The sequence below is a fragment of the Panthera onca genome, chromosome C1 (genome assembly GCF_046562875.1).
Source record: "Panthera onca isolate mPanOnc1 chromosome C1, mPanOnc1 haplotype 2, whole genome shotgun sequence".
NCBI classification, from domain to species: Eukaryota; Metazoa; Chordata; class Mammalia; order Carnivora; family Felidae; genus Panthera; species Panthera onca.
In genome coordinates, this window is record NC_138346.1 from 128,568,947 (window position 1) to 128,591,796 (window position 22,850).

Here is a 22,850-nt window from a genome sequence, read left to right on the forward strand (position 1 = left end):
TTTGTCTCCAGAGCCCACACTTCCTCCCCCAGAAGCAAACCACTATTGCCTTTGTTTAAGAGCTAAATGCTCTTCCCATATAAAATCTAACGTGTCTCTTCTAAAATTCATTATGGTGATGGCTGCACAATTCTGTGAATATACTGAAATCCATTGAGTTTTATATTTTCAATGACTCAATTATATGGTTTGTGAATGATATCTTAATAGGGCTATTAAAAAACATCTAATATGTCTAAGTCACAGGTGACCCCGATATCATAACTGAGGAGCTCCCTGGCAGGACACAGGGAAGTCGGTACACTAAGCAATAGTAAAAAGGAGATGCTTAAAGCATTATAACAACATTGAATCAGTGGAATTTGAGGTTGCTCTGTGGGCACTCAGTTTCAAGATGTCAGAATAAAGAAGTCAACAGGGTATATACTTTTTCCTACTGCTTCGAAGGTGCCTAAGGACCTTGTATGGCTCTTGTCACAAAAGAAAATTATTCAGTGGGGAAGCAGGTACCCAGGGTGTTAACTGAGGCTACAGAAAACTTGAGGCTGGAGTTCAGGAGCTAGGTGTTTGCATCTGTTGGAAGAAATTCCAACATTGCTGCAGGGTCTGAGAGCCCGACTCCCATAAGAGGAGGACACCCCCCAAAAAAGTTTCTAGGTTTATTGAACCAAAGGGACTACCTGCCTTCAGCAGTGCTACTGATGACCAGAAGTGACAGCAGGGCCTGGTTCTCACTGACCCTTTTATAAAACCACTGCCAGGGCAGCAGTGGTTAACCAGATCAGCAAACCATTTTTATGGCAGACAAACCACTTAGAAATGCCAACCCCCTTCTCTGCCTACCCTCTGGGCACCAAGCGGCCACCCAAAAAAGGAGATACGTACAAGCATGGGTAACTGGGCCCTTGACCGAGGGATGGTCGTGCTAGCTTGATAGGGAGGGAGAATTGCCAGTATTAGAAAGGAAACCAGAATTTAAGCTTTGCACTGTTTTTGCCATTGTAGTCACTGGAAGTCCATCGATTATACTTGGTGCAAAAGTAGAGAAAAGGGGCACAGAGGACACTCACTTTACTCACCTTTCAAAAGGGATGCTGCCAGAAATTGGGAAGTCTTTTTAGTTTTTTAGCACACATAGGAAATGAGAACAGGAGAAAGAGAAGGATAGAGACTTGAAAGTGTGAGGTGTTCCAGTTTGCTACACATCTTGTTCAACTCCCCCTAGTCTTTCCTCCTTGAAGACTGATCTGGTTCTGTGGTTGTAGTAGGGGTTGGGAGTCAATTCCTCTTTTGGCCCACCTAGAAAATGTTTATTTGGTAGCTGAGCAGATGAGTGAGTTAAGCTTAGAGGCAGACATCCTGGCCACCTCAGGTTCATCCCATTGTGGGCTGCATCCCCTGGTATGGCCCCATCAAAACCTTGACCTCCTTGTGTTCTTTCAACATAAGATACTCCAGTTCCATGCTATGGCTCAAGCCTCTAGGAATGGGGCCCTCAAGGACAGGAAATTTTCCTTACTGGTAGGGTTTGTCATCTCTGTGGGTAAAAGCAAGCAGAGAATAAAGCTAAAACATCTGTGTTTGGGGCTTACCTTTTCTCTTTAGTGTCACAGGGAGATGGTGGGATGTTAAAAAAAAAAAAAAAGTGTGGGGGGAGAATAGATCCACCAGGGCTTGGGCATTTTCTTGGTGCACTTTTTCCTTTGGTTCCTATGAGAATATTTATGACTTACTTAGGAAAGGGAGTTGAAGTACCTAGTTTAAAAAACAAAACAAAACAAAACAAAACAAAACAAAACAAAACAAAACTTTCCTGGTTGCCTCTCTTTGTGCTTATTGAGCCTTTTCTTCCCCAGGCCTTACTCACCTTGCCCTCAGCCTATCCATGAAACTCAGTTTGAGTTGGTTATCCAGGAGCGGTGAATCCAGGCCACCACACAGGTCCAGGAGGGAATGCCCACACCCTCCTCACCCAGCCTCTCTCCTAAAGAGATCAGGAGCTGAGGGCATATCATCAGAAAAACTCCCAGCTGCTTCTGCCCTTCAATAAGAGGACAGAGGAAGTTGTTTCTATACTTAAGAAGAAAGAAAACTTTTCATTCCAGTGCTATAAGAATTATGAGCAGACGAAGCCATGGCTCTGGCAAGGCTGGACCATTTTGGGAAACAAGATGCAAGCAAGGGAGTAATATACAAACAAAGTGTGGGTGTATTTGACAGGTTTGAGGCAAGCAGAAAGGAGGGTTTGGGTACTCTATAAAAAAAAACAGATATCTGAAATTCAAACTTCTTCTGATAAGGCCACAATGAAGAGATTTCCAGCAGGAAGCTGGCACCCAAATCGCCACAGGCTTGCAAGGTGATGTGCCGAGGTGAGGAGGCAGGGGAGGCAGGGCGGTGCCTCTCACAGGTCCATGTCTGGGCCTCCTGAGGATGTCTTCAGTGGCACGGAGTCAAATCCATCAGGAGTCCTCTGAAAGAGAGATGGTGACAGGAGCTGGCTGCTGCAGGGGGGCAAGTTTGCCGAACAAAGGAGAGAAAGGGAAAAGAGGTGACAGAAGGAACCCTTATGGAATTCCTGTTTCCAGCGGCTTTGTGGAAACAGATATAAGATTCCCTCTATTCTTCTTGGTCCTTTCAGTCAGTCAGAGGATGAGAAAAATCTTTAAAACCCCCTGCTTTGCATCTTTGCTGAATTCTAAAAGCCCAGAAAGACTCAGGGGTCCCAGGGTAAATTGTTCTCCTATTGGTTAAACACACACACACACACACACACACACACACACACACACACACACGATTTTTAAAAAGGCCAAGGGAGTCACCCTGATAGGTCAGTACAAAGGGAATGAGATTCTACAATCTAAACACCTACCCGCCCTCCTTCCCTCACCAACCTTCCAGTCCTCTCCTCTCTTCTTACCACCCTCCCCGCCCACACCTGTTTGATGAACTGGTTCAGGGCAGCAGTGAGGTGTGCGTTCTGGCAGAGTGGGACTGTAGAGGGCTGTGGCCCTGGAGGAGTTGCTTGGACGCTCTCTGCTGGCCCCACACCCAGCGACAGGGTTGTGGGTATTGCATTTATGAGCTTCAAACTCGCTCACCCAGCCACACGGACAGAGCCAACTCTCCCAGCTCCACAATGCTCAGTGGTGAGCAGCCTAGACTTAGCTGTTGACTCAGCTCCCAAAGGACCAGGCCCAGACATCAGGGGACAGCACCCTCCACTGGTCAAAGGAGAGCCTCGCTTCTATCAGAAGTTGATCCTAGAGACCACTTCTTCCCCACCCTCAAAAATAAAAAAGGGGTGGGGGTGGGGGGAAATGATTCTTACAACGTAGATGGTTCAATACTCCTTCTGGAAGTTAAAAGGCCCAAACAGTTCATCAACTGGAGTGCATGTTGGGAGAGAAGGAGCCTGGTCAAGAGCAGCCTTGGACCCCATGGGAAATAATAAAGGTGTGGAAATACAGAAGGCAGAAGCCAGGATTTTGAGGGTGAAGGGACAGAACAGTAGGGAGGGTGGGGAGCAGAGTAGTGATCCCTGAACAGTGTGGGACCATTCAGTGTCCTAGGACTCGTGTCTTCTCCAGCCCTCCAGGCTGACCTCAGTGCACTGACGAGCCTCCCTACCTTGGAGGTAAACGATTTGATCTTCCCAAAGAGTGACTTCTTGCTGGTAAAAATGAGGTCATCCTCCACATCCTCGCCTTCCATGATGGCACAACTGTCGGCTGCTGGCAGGTCGCAGTCCTTGAGGGTAGCATTCATCACCAGCTTGGAGTACTTGTACTCCAGTCTATGAGACAGGGGATGGGAAAGATAAGACAACAAAATGTGGAATAAGGGAGGGAGGAGAGAGAGAGGCTGGGCTACAAACAGGTAACCATAGATAAGGAATCTGAAACAGCAAAATGGTGTGAGGGCTGGGCATATAGCTAAGGAATCTTGATTTCCAGTTCAGTGATCTTTTTTCCTTAAGTCTGGCTATTTCTGTGTTCCCAAAGCTTAATAGAAATATTGGAATCATAAATTTATTATTTTAATTGTTAATAATAACAACAGATTTAGGATACTCTTTGCTTTTCTTTTGAGCATCTAATAGCCATTTATAGACTGCCGTGTGATACTGTCCGTGTTCAAGAGTCAGGATAACCAATACATATGTTGGATAAGTGGCTCAACCAGTCTCTGGCCAGAGTCACAGCGTCTGTGGCCAACTCCAGAGGACAGCCCCATGAATTTAACCCTCAGATGTTCTCCTCCCACTTCGAAGATCCAACCCTGTCCATCCCCAAACTCCAATACCCCATCATGTACTTTTGATTCTTTTTCCAAAAGTAACAGGTCAAGACGGTGAGGAGGATGGCAGTACAGGTGCCAGCAGAGATGCCCACTTTCAGCCAGAAATCGATTGTTTTGCAGATGGTGACTCTCTGCTCAGGCAGGGAGATGCCACCCGCGCATAGCTTTGGTTCTCGCCACACATAGGTAGTCTTCTGTTGGGGAGGAAAACAAGAAACTTAGAGGTCACATTCCCTTCTCTCATGGGACATCCCCAAGGAGAGAAACCCACCTGGATCCCAGCCACGCAGCTGCTGACAATAGCGTGGTAGTCAGCAGGGGAGCAGAGCGGACAAGCAGCCACACTCTCCCACAGGAAGTGGAAGTTACAGCCATCACAGGTCCCATCGGAGCATGTGCTGACAAAGCAGAAAAGAGACTTGAGCGCTCACTGGCTGGGTGGTGGGAGTCCTGTCATCTTATAGCTTGCCTGATCCATCCTCTCCTTGCCAAACTGTGAACCCCACCAGGACCCTTCCAACTAGTCCTTAACACAGGTCTTGCTCTCTGATCTCCCACCCTCCACCGGGCTCTCTACTCTCTGCCCGTTTGTTTTGCTGACATTATCACAGCTAATGTCAGGTGTCTGAGCTCTAGCATGGCTGCCCCAACCAACACTTCAGAGGCTCCTGTTCTCTCCATGGACTTGTGACATTTTGCAAAAAGCCACTCTGATGCAGCTACCTGGGGGTGGGTTTCAGGAATAGACTTCGGGTCATGGGTAGCTGTTATGTGCTTTACTGTGATGTTTACAACAACAAGAAAAGCGGTCTTACATTTTGACACCACTGCGGAGTCAAAACATCCTGCTTTGTTCCCCGTCTCCCTGAGTGGCTCTTATTTAGGAGCAACATTTCCCAAACCTTGTTCCTCAAGACACTAGTGCCCCTCTGCCTGGGTGGCTCAGTCGGTTGAGCGTCCAACTTCAGCTCAGGTCGTGATCTTGGCAGTTTGTGGGTTTGAGCCCTGCATTGGGCTCTGTGCTGACAGCTCAGAGCCTGGAGCCTGCTTCAGATTCTGTGTTTCCCTCTCTCTACACCTCCCCAACTCGCACTCTGTCTCTCTCCCAAAAATAAACAAACACTAAAAAAATAAAAATAAAAAAATACACACACACAAAAGACACCAGTGCCCCTCAAAATGTTAGTTGGGGTTAGGTGGGGCAAAAAAAGGAGGTGGGGGAGGGGTGCGGTCATCAAACTGGTTCCAGAATTCTCGATTTAATGCACTCAGCTATTAAACTCAGAATTGGGTCTTTTATTTGTGGAGAGATTCTTAGGATTCCTTAAACCGTTACTCATCCTAATAATAGCGAGTACATATGCCAGACACCATGAGAAGTCCACAAGTTCACAACCACCCCCTGAGGGAACTTATTATTACCCTCATTTTACAGATAAGGAAAAAGAGGCCCAGAGAAGATAAGAAATGTATGCACAATAACATAGCTAGTAAGGGGAGGAGATGAATCAAATAATCACTTGGCTATGCCGCTGTCCCCATAATGGTATGGGAATGCGAGAGTCGCTTTGACTCATCCTTCTGCCCCATTCTTGACATCTGAAGATCGAGAATTTGGAGCCATGACTGTGTCCCCAAGAGCCAATGAATGGCTCTCAGACTGTTTTCTCTTTGGCTCTTGGGATGAAATGAGTCCAAAGAAGGGAGACCTTTTGTTACACCCCTTTACCTAGGCAATGACAGACTTCCAGGGGCGGGTTTCAGTGGACTGCATCTGACACGGACGGTGGCTGATCTCCCAGAACTGCAGGACTGGGTCACATCACTGGACCTGCAGAGAAAGCCAACCCCCATAGGGGAACGAATCACTCACCTGTGCCATTGGAGAGTCGTTGACGTCAACATGGAACAGTTTCCTTGCTGGGGAAGTCAGGACTTGGGAGTGCACAGGACTGGGGTTATACAGTGAGAGAGTGGGGATCGGGGAGATGTGGTCAAGGGGAAAGGCACTGGTCCAGGAAAGGTTAGCATATCCATAACACCGGAGTCTCCTAAGGCAGGAAGGGAAGTCAGCCACAGATAATCCCGTATTTCTCCCTGCCTCCAGGGCACATCTGCCCCAGTAATACCCCAGAAGCTGGGAATCAATGGCTCCCAGCCTGTAGCTGTCACTGCTGGGTGGTTCTGCTAGACATCGGGTATGTTCTGGCTTGATAAGTAGGTGGCTGGAGAGAGGGATGCACCAGAAATTGTGGAGGGGCCTAGGTTTCCCTTGTACAGACTGGTCTCTCATCGTCACCTATAAAAGAAGATCACGTCCGGTATTCCCAAGGACTCCGGGTGGAAAAGTTCGGCTGGGGAGGTGATTCCATTCAGAGTCATATCTGTTGTCACCCCTGCCAAATTAGAGCTCCTAATTAGTTGTCACTAGTAGCATGAGCCGGCAACCACTTCAATTCTTTCAATACCTGTCAACATCCAACCTTCCTCCATCTCATCACACCCCAGAGTGGCTCATGAAAGGGTGAACCAAGGTTTGTCAGAAGCCCCAGGGGGCACGTGGCATCCCAAGATGGAATGGAAAACAAAGGTCAGGAGGTTGGGTCCCTCATCTGGGGGACCTTTTCACCTCAGAGCCTGGTAGCCTCACTCTCTCTTACACATATACAAGCCCAAACAGGCTGCAGCGGCTGATTCACTCACCGATAAGTCGGTCAGCCAGGCTGACAGGCTGCGAGGACACTCCAGCCTTGTAGCCTGTCACCTCCGGGGGGATGATGACCGCCTGGCAGATGTAGGCGGTGATGGATTTGGAGAAACCCGACTCACCCTCAGGAATTCGGAGGTCAGTGACATTGTCGGCACACACGGACATTTTCTTACCCTGGGTTGGCAGACACAGAGAGGATGAAGTGGGGAGCAGTGAATGGTCATAGAACTCCCAAAAGGAAGGAGGGCACAGCTTTTTCACATCTGAAATTTCAGCCTTCCGATGGTATGTTGCAGTGGAATGATTCATCCCAGATCTAATTATAAAACAGACTTTTTTTTTTTTTTTATGCTAAAAATAAGGCCTAGGTGTCCTAGTTTCTGGAAGCCTGGCCCAGGGGTCGCAAGCCTTTTTGTTTCCTTGCAATCACGTGGGAACCTTGTATAAGTGGTGTCGTGATGGTGGCAAACAATCTGGAGCTCTAATCTACCAGCCCACCTTACCCTGACCAGTTTTCTAGATAGCTGCTGAAATATATGACTGGTTTCCTGAAATTTTTGAACATTCCCTCTCTGTGTCTCCCTTAGTGCTCTGATTCCACTGTGCTTGTCTTGGGAGCACTTTCCAGACAGAGATTCCCAGCAGTTGAAACAGACCCCATAAGTAACTGCCTCCCTGCCTTGAGGTAGGACATCTGGGAAATAATTAGAACCTAGTCCATTTTAAAAAATGTATCAAGAGAAGAAAGTTTGTGTTTATATAGAGAACATGCCAAGAAATAAACATTCCATAACAACTCTCACTGTAGAGAACTCTGGAAGATGGTAGGCATAAGACTCCTTCCTCCTGGAGATTTTATAGTAGAGGAAACACTGAGATGTTGTTCTTGAAAAAAATGTTAAATTTGTGGAATATCAATATATAACTTGTCTGCTAATATAAAATCATTTGTGGGGCGCCTGGGTGGCTCAGTCGGTTAGGCATCTGACTTTGGCTCAGCTCATGATCTAACAGTTCATGGGTTTGAGTCCCGCATTGGGCTCTGTGCTGACAGCTCAGAGCCTGGAGGCTGTTTCAGATTTTGTGTCACCCTCTCTCTCTCAAAAATAAACATTTAAAAAAATTAAAATAATCTTTTCAATATTTTTAAAAAAATTTATATTTATTTATTTTGAGAGAGAGACAATGAGAGCTTGAGTTGGGGAGCAGCAGAGGAAGGGGGAGAGAGAGAGAGAAAGACAGAGAGAGAGAGACAGAGAGAGAGAATATCCTAAGTATGCTCCATGCCCAGCATGGAGCCCAACGTGGGGCTCGATGTGAGATCATGACCTGAGCCAAAATCAAGAGTTGGATACTAAACTGACTGAGCAACCCAGGTGCCCCTGCACCCCTAAGTTTATTGCAGCATGATTTACAATAGCCAAATAATTGAAGCAGCCCAAGTGTCCACCGATATATTAATGGATAAAGAAGATGTGGTATATACACACAATGGAATATTGTTTGGCCATAAGAAAGAATGAAATTTTGCCTTTTGCCACAACATGGTTGGAGCCAGAGAGTATAATGCTAAATGAAATAAGTCAGACAGAGAAAGATGAATACCTATGATTTCACTCATATGTGGAATTTAAGAAACAAAGGAAATGAACAAAAGAGGGGAAAAAGAGAGAGAGAGGCAAACCAAGAAACAGACTCTTAACTATAGAGAACAAACTGGTGTTTTATCAGAGAGGAGGTGGGTGGGGGGATGGGGTAAATAGGTGATGGGGATTAAGGAGCACACTTATCACGATGAGCACAGGGTGATATATGGAAGTGTTGAATCACTGTATTATATACCTGACACTAATATAACACAGTATTTTAACTATACCAGGATTAAAATTTTAAACTTAATAAAATTTTTTCTGGGGTGCCTGGGTGGCTCAGTCGGTTGAGTGTCCAACTTTGGCTCAGGTCATGATCTCACGGTTTGTGAGATCAAGCCCCGCATCGGGCTCTGTGCTGACAGCTCAGAGCCTGGAGCCTGCTTCACATTCTGTGTCTCCCTCCCTCTCTGCCCCTCCCCTGCTTGCACTCTGTCTCTCTGTCTCTGTGCCTCTCTGCCTCTCTCTCTCTCTCAAAATAAATAAACATTAAAAAATTAAAATAAATAGAACTTAATAAAATTTTTTAAAATGTAAGTGTATTAAGCATTTACAATGTAGGATTTTCAATATTCTAAGTTTTGTTAAAAATGAAGCAATGTCAGTTGCTAAATCTGGTGGTTCTTAGTTTATTTTTTAGAGTGTAAGAAATAAGGAACATGAGAACAGAAAGAAATCTGTACCTTATGGTAAAACAAAGAGTTATTTTGTCTTTGAAATGCCAGTCTGTAGTGTGACAGTACACAGTAAGCATTTCTGAAAAGATAAAAGGAGCAAAGAAAAGAAGGCAATCTCTCCAAACTCCACATCTTCATCGCCCTTCCAGCTCACTGAATGAAACTTTTACTACATGGTCTTCCTTTAATCAGTCTCAATTCCTGAGTTATCACTAACTCACTGTGCAAGCTTCATTTTAACTTCTTCAAAGACTTTGAAAGACAAGATAGAGACATGTATCTCGAACTTTCCATAGATTAGTTCTTTTCTTCCTTCCTTCCTTCCTTCCTTCCTTCCCTCCTTCCTTCCTTCCTTTCTTTTATTAAGACATAATTGCCATAGAATATTGATTAGTTTATTTCTTGGCCTGTTGTCTACATAAACACAAGTCAAATTTTTTTTGCACGCTACAGAAGGTGGTAAAGCTGTGCTGTGTAAAGGCCTCACTGCCTCACAGGGTCACAGACTAAAGGCTCAAGATGCTCTTTATTTTGTAATATTTGAAACTAATAACTCTCCAACTATGAATCCTGCCTTGTTTGTGATTTAGTTAAGTGCAGTAGCGGTGTGATTGCCCTTTAATTTCTGCCTTTGAATTTTTGATCCAAAATATTTGCAGCAGCATGAAATGGCTGAACATAACATTCTTTTAATATCCTGTAAAGCCTTTCACATTACTTTCTTTTATACTGTCAGCAAAGGTTCACAGGGATGAACTACAAACAGTTTATTTTATCCAGCCTTTAGAAAACAAATAACAGGGAAGCCTCTGGCACTGTTAGTGGGAATGCAAACTGGCACAGCCACTCTGGAGAATAGTATGGAGGTTCCTCAAGAAACTAAAAGTAGAACTATCCCATGACCCAGCAATTGCACTGTTAGGTATTTATCCAAAGGATACAAAAATACAGATTCAAACTATTGACAATTTAGCAGCATTATCAACAATAGCCAAACTGTGGAGAGAACCCAAATGTCCATTGATTGACGAATGAATAAAAATGTGGTATTGGGGCTCCTGGGTGGCTCAGTCGGTTAAGCGGCCGACTTCGGCTCAGGTCATGATCTCGCGGTCTGTGAGTTCGAGCCCTGCGTCGGGCTCTGTGCTGACAGCTCAGAGCCTGGAGCCTGTTTCAGATTCTGTATCTCCCTCTCTCTGACCCTCCCCCGTTCATGCTTTGTCTTTCTCTGTCTCAAAAAATAAATAAACGTTAAAAAAAATAAAATTAAATTAAAAATGTGGTATATATACAATGGAATATTACTCAGCCATCAAAAAGAATGAAATCTTGCCATTTGCAGTGATGTGGATGGAGCTAGAATTTATTATGCTAAGCAAAATAAGTCAATCAGAGAAAGACTAATACCATATGATTTAACCATATGATGGAATTTAAGAAACAAAACAGATGAACGTATGGGAAGAGGAGGGAAGAGAAGAGAGGGAAACAAACCATAAGGTATTTAAAAAAAATTTTTTTTTACATTTTATTTACTTTTGACAGAGAGAGACAGAGCACAAGTGGGGGAGGGGCAGAGAGACACAGAGACACAAAATCTGAAGTAGGCTCCAGGCTCCATGCTCCAAGCTGTCAGCACAGAGCCTGACGGGGGCTCAAACTCACAAACCGTGAGATCATGACCTGAGCCGAAACTGGATGCTCAACGGACTGAGCCACCCAGGCGCCCCTGTAAGGGATTTTTTATTTTTATTATTTTTTTTATTTTATTTTTTTTAATTTTATTTTTATTTTTTAATATATGAAATTTACTCTCAAATTGGTTTCCATACAACACCCAGTGCTCATCCCAAAAGGTGCCCTCCTCAATACCCATCACCCACCCTGCCCTCCCTCCCACCCCCCATCAACCCTCAGTTTGTTCTCAGTTTTTAACAGTCTCTTATGCTTTGGCTCTCTTGTAAGGGATTTTTTAATTGATAGAGAACAAACTATGGGTTGACAGCTGGAGGTAGGTGGGGGATGGGCCAGATGGGTGATGGGTACTAAGGAGGGCACTTGTTGTGATAAGCACTGGGTGTTGTATGTAAGTGATGAATCACTGAATTCTACTTCTGAAATCAATGTTGCACTGTATGTTAACTAACTAAAATTTAAATTTAAAAAAAGGGGGGGGGAAGAAAACAAATAACAAGTTCCATGATTAGTGAAGACTGCTTTTTAAAGGGAACAGAATCTTCCTTCTGCATTGTTTTTACATATTCATTTTAAAAGAATAAAAGTCAGGTAGGAGTAAACGAACATCTTATCTTGAACACCTTTATTTTCCTAAATGTTTATAAACCAAACATCTGATTTTATAGGAAAAGGTCCTTAGGGAGAATAATAATCACTTAGAAACCTTTCAGTTTCCTAAACCGCCTGATGCCTGTTTTTTGTTTTTTGTTTTTTTTTTGGCTTTGCTCCTGTGTCATCTCTGGCTCTGACCCACTGATGTCCTCTTTTAATATGACGCCATCAGCTCGCGTACACCTTACCTGGTTTCCACACAGACTGAGGGTAAAGTGATGGAAGTATTTCAGCCCTTTGGAAGTGAAGCTTGGCCCTCCAGCCAGAGAGACGGTTTTTGCCAAAGCCAGGAAGTTGTAGTCCAAAACCCTGGTTGGAGTGCTGATCGAGAAGGTGCAGTCATTGTAGCACAGAGAGTGGATCTGAGGGGAAAGGGTCCGTCAGGCCCGCTGCGTGGGCAGAACTTGGAAGAGACTGTAGTGGAGAGGGGTGGCTATCGTCCCCGGCCTGGTCCAGCCCAGGGGTGAAAGAAGCGGACGTACAGATTGAGTGGACATTAAAACAAGGCAAATGGGCTAGTGGGGGTCATGTGCATCTCACAGTTCAATTATTAGCACATATATGATGTACAAACGCAAATCTACTGTTTTCCAGTAAGGAATTCGGTCAGATTTTTATAGCCTTGTCCCTCAGCCTGGATATAGAACTCTCTCAATACACAAGGTAGCCCTTCTTGCTTTTAAGCAGAAGACAAGAATTGCTAACTGGAAGAAGGGTGTTCAGGATGGCAGAGGAGGAAATACAAGCCTTGCTCCCTCCCCATTTAAAACTCACTGAACCCTGCCTCCTCTCTCCCAGGTTCTCTGCAGGACACTGAGCTTCAAAAGTGGACTTATTTCCCATAACCACCCCCCGCCTTGCTCTGTTTTAGGCTCCCCGTTCAGCAGCAGCCACATGCAACTGCCACTCCCTCCCACAACGGCAGAGGGAGCCCCAGGGGAGGAAGTTAGTGGCAAAAGTCTAGGGTGCCCAAAAGAGGTTGTCTGGGATCTGCAGAATTGTGGCTTTTTACTACACAGCTAAACTGAGCAGCATTCATGGGCTGCATAAACAATGCCTTACAGATGTTTGTGTGTTTGTGTGGTTGTGATCAATAAAATACAAATTCGTTTAAAAGCATTGATGAACACATAAGAGCTTTCTGTCACAGAACTTTCTTAGCTTTAGAAAGTACATGGGGGCAACAGCACTGCTTTTCTACTTTAGAAGAAATCTCTAGGATAAAAGAGAGCAATGCCAATTAACTGCATGTCCTAGCAAAGGTGGGTTGCCTTCCCAAAGGACTCAGGGCAAATACCCATGACAATTGTCTGGATTGAAGTAGGCTGAATGTGAACCCGAGCTCCTATTCCTTTCCTTTAAGTCTCTGCAGAGATTCCAAATAACCCTCTGGACCAGACAGTCACAGATCTCTCTAACCCATCTCTTGAAGATGAGACTTGTCCTTGACTGAGGCCTAGACCCTGAAAACCAATGTCTACAGCTAAGAACTTGCCGTCCATGGTCACAGCCTGGGTGGGTGTCCTCAAGGACTTAACCTGGGAGTAAGCTACAGGGAATGCTTGGGTATCAGCCCCTCAAAAATCCCACCCAGGTCCTGGAACCCTCTGAGGTTGTTCATCCAGAGGGCCGAGGTTAGGATGCATGACACATTGCTGGCACCTTGTTGCTCTTGGTCCCTGGACCACAGGGCATGCAGGCCTGGATGCCATAAGGCTGGTGGGCTTTCAGGATTGTGTTAGGGGGGCAGGAGTGGCAGGTTCCTGAATCCCGATCAATGTAGTAGCCAGCAGGACAAGCGGTGCAGGAGGAGCCCATGTCAGAGGCTTCCAGGGCACAGGGACGGCAGTAGGAGGCCACCCCATCCATGACGTTGGTGACATTGATGGAGTAGATTTTGGCGACGTCATTGGTATACTTCCTGCCCTGGAAACAAGAGGAAAGAGGGCAGAGGGCTGAGACATCAGCAGCAATTGAGTTCTCTGGAAATAGCAAATTACTACTTAACCCTCTTTTACCCTGTAATACTTGAGAAAAGTCTTGGAAGAATCCTTTTTTTTTTTTCTCACTAAATAGTAGCTCTTTATGTACATTTTGTGTCACATTAAACCAAGACTAACCCACTCTAAATGTTGTATAAAAATATTAAGTGCCATGGGGGAAATATGCAGTAGATAATGATAAATGAAAAAAAGCAGGTGTTTTCCTTGTGAAAGGGGAAAAAAGTATTAGTACTTAGAGTGTCATCTTCCCTGGAAGTCATTTGGACAAGGCTGGGTGCTTCTCAGGGGCTGGAGTAGGCAGTTCCCTGATGGACTCCTTAAGATCCTTCTAACCCTTGGATTCTGAACCTCACACTCATACTTAAGCTAATGCCAGGGATCATCCTGACTCAGAGGTGTCTCCTGGAAGCCAGGGGTCTGCGGAAGGGGAGGAGCTTACTGTCTCATGAAAAGTAGTCCTCTGGAAGGCCCAGGTGAAGCTCATAGTAGCATTCTCCTCGATGATATAGGTGTAGGATTGTTTGCCCTTGGAACCTTTCCATGTCTCTACGGGAGTGTTGGTCCTAGAATTCACACCCTGAACCCAAGACAGACAAGTGAAGACAGTACAATTGCTGGGTGGCTGGTGAGGGGCAGGGCGCCCATGCTGCTGCCATCCCAGGGCCCATTACAGTTGGTCAGACCCATGTTAAACTGTTAAGTTCCTGATGGACGGTCCAGGCCCTTCCTCTGTGAAGTCACTATAAGCAGGTTGTCAGTTATGTTCATGTGCCAATGGGGCGGGGCGGGGGGGGGGGGGGGACAACCCTCCCCATAGTCCCTGGAAGCCCCATAGCAGACAAGGAAAGGGAAACATACCACCATGAAGTAGAGCTCACAGTTCACAGAACAGATGGTCTCAAAGACAAATGTGATCCTGGCCATCTCTTTATTCTCTGTGTCTGCCATCACTGACTGTGGAGGTCTATGGTGCAGAAATTAAAAGTCAGTTCCAGAGGTCAGGCAATGCTTATTGAAGAGCCCAGACAGCAGCAAAGGGTCTGCTGGGGGGACAGGATTAAGTTCTGAGTATGTTGGAAACAGCAATGGATTAAGTCCAATTCTGCCACCTAGCTATGTGACCTTGTCCTAGCCAAATTGTAGTTTTCTCATCTGTAGAATGAAGGTGATAATATCTTTCTTATTTACCTTCCATCATTGTGGTGAGATCCAAAGGCATACCAGATGTACGAGTGCTTAGTAAAATGCTATATAACCTCACTAGCAGAGTGGGGTCCCCAGACCAGCAGCATCACCCTAACCCGAGCTTATTAGATGCACAGAACCTCAGGCCTCTCCCCAGACCCACTGAATCAGAATCTGCACACTAACAGGATTCCTAGGTGATGCATAAGCACATTAAAGTTTGAGAAACTCCACCATCATAAGATGTAAATTACCTACATTCACTTAGCAGCTCATTCTCTGGGGTGGTGGGAGCTTTTCCTGGGTCAAATGAGCAGATATTTCAATTTATCATCTCTTCAAGCCAAGTTTTCAGTCTGGTCCTTCTTTTGGGAAAGAGATCCATGCCCAAGGGGGCAGGTAAGGGGTGGTGGTGAGTGGGTGATTTGAGGAAGGACTTTACCATAGCAATCAGATTTGAAAATTGATACGTACTTTTAGGAATGTTATCCCCCCCAAAAGCCTAAAAATTTTGCTCACCTTGCAAATGGGATATAACTGCTCATCTCTGAGTAGTGTAAATTAAGGGAAAGGAAATCAATACCTTTTGAGCAACCACTGTGGGCTGAGCACTGTGCTAGGGATGGAAAGGAGGGAGTTTGAAGAAGGTAGTGGAGAAGACAGACTGGAAATAGGGAACCTCTTCAGTGGTCCCCCCCTATCCTGAAAGCACATGTGGGTACAAGAATTCACTTTGGCTTTGGAAATCCTTTTATGGCTTTTCTTTTGGCTTTGGCCATTTGCTCGTATTCTAAGTACCATCAGTCCCAGCTCCCGTCTATACAGTTGTGCCAACCACTGGGCTGGAAGAATCATCTCAACCTGAGTTAGTCCAAAGTCACAGAATGTGACTTGTTTTACAGATGAGGAGTCTGAAGCCTATAGGGGGAGGCTGGTGACTTTTCCAAGTTCACAAAGCCAATAATTGGCAAAGTTCAAGTGTCCTGTCTTCAGCCTATTATTCTTTCCACTGTACCACACTGCCTGTAGTATTTTTTCTTTTTTAATGGCAAACAAATTGCTTAATGTCCTAGGTCTTCTTGGGATATGGGGATCAATATGACAATGAGAACAATCCATCTCAGTCTTCTTACCCCAAATAAAGATGAACTGTCTATGGGTATTTCTGGCTCTCCTTTTTAAAAGCGTTTTTGGTTTTTTGATTTGTTTTATTTTGTTTTGTTTTTGGTAACATTTTATCTAGATGCCATGAGGAGGACAAATTTATTTTTAATTATTTATTTTGAGAGAGAGAGTGTGTGTGTGCACATGTGCGGTGGGGGAGGGGCAGAGAGAGAGAGGAAAGAGCACCCCAACCAGGCTCTGCTCTGACAGCACAGAGCCCCATGTGGTGCCTGAACCCACCAACCATGAGATCATGACCTGAGCCGAAACCAAGAGTTGGATGCTTAACCAACTGAGCCATCCAGGCACCCCCAAGGAGGAAGAATTTGAGTAGCATGTGGCCAATAGATGAGAGAAGCCAGATGAGACGGAGCACGACCAGTAGGTCCGCCAGCATGGGCAGCAACTAAGAAGCCATATTAGCATTCAGATTATCTTTGTCAGACCATTACCATTGCTCTCCTCTATTCTGAACTCATACTTCTGCATGCCAGAAGCCCTCTCCTCTACAACATTCTAAGCTATGTGGGACTTGATTGTGGCCAAGGTGGTGTGGGATTCCCCTGGGTTTTGTATTCCTCACCTGAATCCTGGCACAACCAGAGTGAGAATCATGAAGTCATTGTCTGAAGCTCCAACTGCTGTATAAATGTGATCACCAGCCACCTCCCAGCCTGGAAAAAGAGAGGGGAGAGTTAACACCCCAGTGGTCGCAGATGAAGGGCAAGTGTACACCCAGATGACATGCTGAGAGAACACTGTCCTTTGAGGCATCCAGAACCACTAGCCCAACCAAGTCATGTTATTTATCCTGCTACTTGGGTCAAAGCCTCTGAAACTCTCAGAGCAAGCTCTTTGGAGTGTACACCTTGCTTCTAGTTCTGGCTTTGTCTCTAAAACTAAGTTTTGGAGGATAAATGTCCGCAAGGAGTGGAACTTTAGAGAGAATGCATGGCATGATTAGCTCATTTCGTTGTAGACATCACTATTATGAAGAAATGTGAAGTGGAGGAGCCCCTGTAGGGTGAGCAGGGAGCCGACAGCTCACAGTAAGTGGGGACGCACTTACCGGTCATGCCCTTGTACTCAAAGTTGATCCCACTGAGAACGGTGGTTTCCATGTTTGAAGGCAACGTGTTCCACCATTTGTATTCGAATCCCACAGCAGGCTCAGTCCCGGCTGGGCAGTGGGTGCAATCTGGGGTAACCACAAGATCCACACCTTCAGCGGGGAGGCCGCGGCCACCCTGACCAGAGCTGCTGTCACACAGATTAAGTGGCGACAAGGGCAGGCAGCCAAAGGAGGGTGATGCTGAGCACCATAGCACGGTTATATCGAGTTGACTCAAAAACATTCTGACAATGTATTTAACAAACTCAGGACGTAAACTCTGACCCTGAATTCCAAAACTCCAGCTGTCCTACTTGCTCACCAAGTTCTTCATTTTGAGACTTAAATGTGTCTCCTAGTCTGATGCATGTAGTTCATATTATTTGTCACATTATTATCAGTAAATGCATTTACATGAATAGGCACACAAATCCTCCCAACTCCTTTCTGCAGCATGGCTTATGGCTCTGATTGTGTCAAGCTGGCCATCCCAGCTTCCCAGACCTTCTGGTTAGCATCCCTGCTGCATGCTAGCAGTCTCTGTGGTGAGGACTGGGTACTTCAAGCCCGAGTCACATTCGCAGTTGGAATAGGGAGGAAGGCAGGCAGTTCTCAAATATGACTTTGACCTGCAGACAGGTCCCACCCTGCCCTCTCTTCTCCTGAACTTAGTCCACAGAGTGTCCCGGTCCTTACTGCATCCTTGGAAGGACAGAATGCACATTCAGCTGACCACCCATGTGGGTGATGTGGGAACGGGTAGAATGCAGATAAAGAGGTTACCAGAGCCGTTGGAGTAAGAGCCATAAGGGCAGGGCTCGCAGGCGCTGTTGTTGGTTTTGAAAAAGCCTGGGTTGCAGGGTGGGCAGCGGGTCTTCACGCCAGAAGCGGGCAGTTTCACGGCCCCCTTGAGATCTTCACTACAGATTTTCGGCTGGGCCCATTTGTACATGAGCTGTGTCTGCAGAAATGGATTAAGAACGCTCAGCCTGTGTGGCATTTGGCACATCTTTAGGAATTTATCTCGAGAATGGGGTGAGGTGGGAGGACTCTGGGCTATAACGAAAGTTCCACCAGGGTGGGGAACTTGTTTTGGTTACCAGTGCCTCCCATGACCCTAGCCCAGAGCCTGGCACATGGTTGTGCTTGACAAATATTTGCTGAATGTTGACTGGATGAAGAGGAAAATACTTAATGAGGACTTGTGTGACAGAAAGAATGGTCATGGGAGGACCAGCTGTCTCCAGAGAAAGCTCTGATTCCAATGTAGAATCTTATCACTACTAAAGTCACGGGAAAAGTAGCTGATGAAAACCCCAAAACATAGAAAGGGGTGTCCCAATTTGTCTTCCAAATATTTTCTTTGCCTTTTCATTTACTCAATAGACATTTTAGAAAGCCTAATACATCTGTGTGCCAGACCTGGTGGCTCAGAGATGAATGAGACATGGCCCCCTGCCCTTAAGGTGCTCACCATCTAGCAAGGGCAACAATCACATAATAACAATCTATGGCTACTGTGTTCTCTGAGACATCAAGGCAGAAGGGACAATGTTGGCCAAAGGGTATAAACTTGTAGTTATAAGACCAATAAGTTCTGGGGATCTAAGGGTGCATCAAGGTGGTTACAGTTAGTAGTACTGTATTTCTGTATATACTTGAGAGTCGCCAAGGGAGTAGATCTTAAATGTTCTCACTGCAAAAATAAAAAGGGTAATTAAGTGATATAGTGGAGGTATTAATTAATGCTATGGTGGTCATCATCTTGCAATATACAAATACATCAAATCAACACACTGTACACCTTAAGCTTACACAATGTTATATGTCAATTACATCTCAATAAAGCTAGGGAGGAGGGAAGAGGAATGGTCAGCTATCACATCAGTGGGGAAGGGAAGCATTGTATCTGTCATTCACTAGGGCCATCCCTACTCTTCTGATGGAGGCATCTATACAGAAGAGGGGTTGACCTACAGGAGGCTCCTGGTTCAGCAGCTCCAAGCCTCCTATGTGGTCCTTGGGCTGAGTCAGAGACAAAAAGTACTTCTGTGGATTACGCTGATGTGATAATCTGTGCAGCACTACCATATATGTGAAAAGGTGGATGAATAAGGCATCTTTCCATTCTATTCAGGATAAGAAGTGACAAGTCTTAAAAGGAACCTGTGCTGTCTTTGTTGACAGTGAGTGCTAGAGCTCCTCCTCTCCCTGCTCAGCTCAGCTGTGAAGACATTCTTCCCTTGGAAGAGAAGCTAATGGCCAGAGCCCTCGGCTTGCGCTCTAACCTAGGCGCTCTCAGCCTGTCCCCTTGAGTCTCATGGAGAGAAGGGTCTGGGGAGCAGGAAGACTGACTTGGGCCATCCCTTAGAGCAGCACATGCAGCAGCCCCAGTGAATTGGCCAATCTAGTCCCTGAGAAACCCCCGAGGCACGGCAAAGGTCACCAGGGCAATCATGGGAGTCAGCTCGAGTTACGAGTTACGTCCCTTGATTTAAAAATACAGTTTAGGGGCGCCAGGGTGGCTCAGTCGGTTGGGCGTCCGACTTTGGCTCAGGTCATGATCTCGCGGTCCGTGGGTTCGAGCCCCGTGTTGGGCTCTGTGCTGACAGCTCAGAGCCTGGAGCCTGTTCCAGATTCTGTGTTTCCCTCTCTCTCTGACCCTCCCCCGTTCATGCTCTGTCTCTCTCTGTCTCAAAAATAAATAAATGTTAAAAAAAAATTTTTTTTTAATACAGTTTAGGGGCACCTGAGTGGCACAGTGGGTTACGTGTCCGACTCTTGGTCTCAGCTCAGGTCATGTTCTCATGAGTTGGAGCCCCACGTAGGGCTCTGGGTTGATAGCACAGAGTCTGGGATTCTGTCTCTCCTTCTCTCTGCCCTTCCCCCGCATGTGCTGTCTCTTTCCCTCTCTCAAAATAAATAAACTCTAAAAAATATTTTTAAAAATACAGTTTAGGGGCGCCTGGGTGGCGCAGTCGGTTAAGCCTCCGACTTCAGCCAGGTCACGATCTCGCGGTCCGTGAGTTCGAGCCCCGCGTCGGGCTCTGGGCTGATGGCTCGGAGCCTGGAGCCTGTTTCCGATTCTGTGTCTCCCTCTCTCTCTCTGCCCCTCCCCCGTTCATGCTCTGTCTCTCTCTGTCCCAAAAATAAATAAAAAACATTGAAAAAAAAAAATTTAAAAAAAAAAAATAAAAATACAGTTTAGAAGGCAAAGTGAAATCATGAGACTCAGCAGAACCAGTGTGGGCATGAGGCACAAATCACAAGAGCTCTGTAAAGCATTCCTGATGAACCCATGTTCGTGTGCACTCACGCTTCAGGGCTCCTCCCCTGAGCCTTAGCTGGGCTGCTAAGGCGGAGCACTGGTTCTGGCCCTACTGAGCATCCAAAGGCAAAGGCAGACAGCCAGGCTGGCAGGCAGCAGAGCTCACTACAGATTTAGAGGGCCTTGGCCTGGGCCTGGGAGGGGAGAGACTGGGGCAGAAGGAAGCAAAGAGCCACATTCAGTCATATGTTATGCCAAGCGGGGAGAAGAGGAGCAGGATTAAGTGTCCTCATTTAATTAGTGAGTCAACTGATGCCAATAAAATGAAAATAATTTTTTCAAGGTCATACAGAACCCCAAACACTGCAGAACTGAATGTAAGGTACAACTGATGACATGTGCAGCCATTCTCCCTTGGCTGTTGGGCAAGGGAATGATGCTCCAAACATGAAGAAAGGGGTGGGGGAGGGTGGAGAGTAGGAGATGATTATGAAAAACAGCCACTGCTAAGGACCAGACTTTATCCCGTGCTCATTTGGCAAAAGGAGAATCTATCCAGCCATCCAGCCGGCAAACACCTATGCACCCTAAGAGCCAAGCACATGCTTAATGCTGAATGCAGATTTCCCAACTTCGCATTCTCTCTGTCTGAGAGGCTGTGGTTTAGGGATACAGATACAGACAACTCATCTAGAACGTCTAATCTAAGACAAATCGTCTTAGGACCTCCACACCTGCTGTGCCCCTGCCTGGAAAGCACTGGGGCCCCCACTCATCTCACTCAGGTCTCTGTTCAAATGTCACCTCCTCAAATGTCATCCCAACCCTCTCTAAAATAGTATCTCCACCCTCTGTCATTCTTTGTCTCCTAATCTTTTATTTTTTTCCCTCCACTTACTGATATAGTCTAATTTGTTGTTCATCTGTTGTCTCTCTCTCTCTCTCTCTCTCCACTTGTGCCCCAGCAAGAATTAAGTTCCATAAGAGTAGATGTTCCCTCTGTTTGGTTGACTGTTGTATATAGAGTGCTTAGCACCATGACTGACTGTTGAAATGAACATGTGACCAGTGAAAGGCCTTCCTGGACCCCCAAGTCCTGGTCACTCCTCTCCCGGTTTCTCCCAGGGCCCTGCGCATCTTTCTTCTTGCTTTGGTCAGGCCCTGTTCTCCTCCCTCACCCTCTTTCTTAGGACTGCGAGCTCCCCGAGGGCAGGCACTTCTGTCACCGCAGAGTCCCCAACTTGAGCACCAAGCCTGGCACTGCATTAATACTCAAAACACGCCTGCTGACTCAGTGGCGATGCAGACTACAAAGGAAAGTCTTTCTGAGGCAGAAAGCCTGGGGGAAAGAGGGAACCAGCAAAGACCGAACAGTCAGGCCATTCTCCAGTGAGCCAGGAAGTAGGAATCAATTCCCTTTGCCAGCCCACAAAAGCAGCACCAAGGGGACAAGTCTGATGAGTTCCATGAGGAAATAAGTGTGCATGGACAGGCAGTCATTGCCCAGAGGGGCTAATAAGCAAATGGAAGAAACCAAGCAAAAGAAAATGAAATGGCTTTTTGCAACAGAGCACATGTAACTAAGGAGCGGAACAAATGGGGCAAAAACGAGTCTCTGACCTGAAAATGAATGAGGCCGTCTTGTTTTGCTTCCCCCCTTGGCCCCAGGGTCACTGCGGAGGTCTGTGGGGTTTTCTCTGGTGCCAGCTTCTCTGACCTCTGGAACTCCAAATGTGGTAAAGCCCAAGGAGCAGGCAAAGGAACTATCTGGGACAAAGGGGCTCCAAGATCATGCTACCCACCTCTCCGTTGGCATCACAGGCTGTGTGAGTGTAGAAGTAGTCTTTGTCTGTGCAGGCTGGGCGTACTTTGCAGGAGGAAGATCCTTTTTCTAAGTTGCAAAAGTAAGGACAAATAGTTGAAGTTATATAAGAAAGCAGAGCTCTTGCCCACTTGCTCATGACCTGTGACCTCTAAGACCCAGGGGTATAGCACAGCACAGGTACTGACGGGGGGGGGGGGGGGGGGGGGGGGGGGTAGAACACCCTGCATACCCACCCTTCCCTTTGTTTCACTTCCGGTCCCTAAAGCCCTGCTCAGATACCCCCTTTGCACCTCTCCCTAGTGCTATGAGAAGCCACTGGGCCCGCACAGTGGGGAGGGGCAGAGAGAAGGGGACCGGCCAGGGGACCAGTGAGGAGGGCGACTAGCTGGAAAGAGCATCTTACAGGTTAACCGCCACTAATGTAAGTTCCTGAAACCCGCATCCTGTTTTCCCTTTTCCATGCAACCATCCTACACAAATGAGCTGATAATTTCCTCTGACTCCACTTAAGACATGGAGCTCTTGGGGTGCCTGGGTGGTTCAGTCAGTTAAGTATCTGACTTCAGCTCAGGTCATCATCTCACGGTTCCTGAGTTCAAGACCC

The 22,850-nt window shown here is 46.3% G+C and overlaps 1 protein-coding gene across 5 annotated transcripts in view; it reads right to left on the reverse strand.

Moving 5' to 3' along the window:
* Positions 1–2,186: 2,186 nt before the first annotated feature.
* Positions 2,187–22,850, reverse strand: part of ELAPOR1 (endosome-lysosome associated apoptosis and autophagy regulator 1) — a 73,148-nt gene continuing 52,484 nt past the window's right edge. For 3 of the 5 annotated variants that reach the window (XM_078451586.2, XM_078451589.2, XM_078451590.2), the window contains 16 exons: positions 22,224–22,312; positions 17,937–18,114; positions 17,112–17,240; positions 16,626–16,716; positions 14,552–14,657; positions 14,133–14,270; positions 13,353–13,616; positions 11,879–12,052; positions 7,009–7,189; positions 6,605–6,701; positions 6,035–6,136; positions 4,577–4,703; positions 4,321–4,499; positions 3,634–3,799; positions 3,335–3,390; positions 2,187–2,473 (listed from right to left, as the gene is read on the reverse strand). In XM_078451586.2, coding sequence (XP_078307712.1) covers positions 2,440–2,473; positions 3,335–3,390; positions 3,634–3,799; positions 4,321–4,499; positions 4,577–4,703; positions 6,035–6,136; positions 6,605–6,701; positions 7,009–7,189; positions 11,879–12,052; positions 13,353–13,616; positions 14,133–14,270; positions 14,552–14,657; positions 16,626–16,716; positions 17,112–17,240; positions 17,937–18,114; positions 22,224–22,312 — 2,111 coding nt within the window. In that variant the 3' untranslated portion in view covers positions 2,187–2,439. Of the gene's footprint in view, positions 2,505–3,334; positions 3,391–3,633; positions 3,800–4,320; positions 4,500–4,576; positions 4,704–6,034; positions 6,137–6,604; positions 6,702–7,008; positions 7,190–11,878; positions 12,053–13,352; positions 13,617–14,132; positions 14,271–14,551; positions 14,658–16,625; positions 16,717–17,111; positions 17,241–17,936; positions 18,115–22,223; positions 22,313–22,850 lie in introns of all 5 variants that reach the window. The other 2 variants (XM_078451587.2, XM_078451588.2) reach the window with 2 other exon arrangements.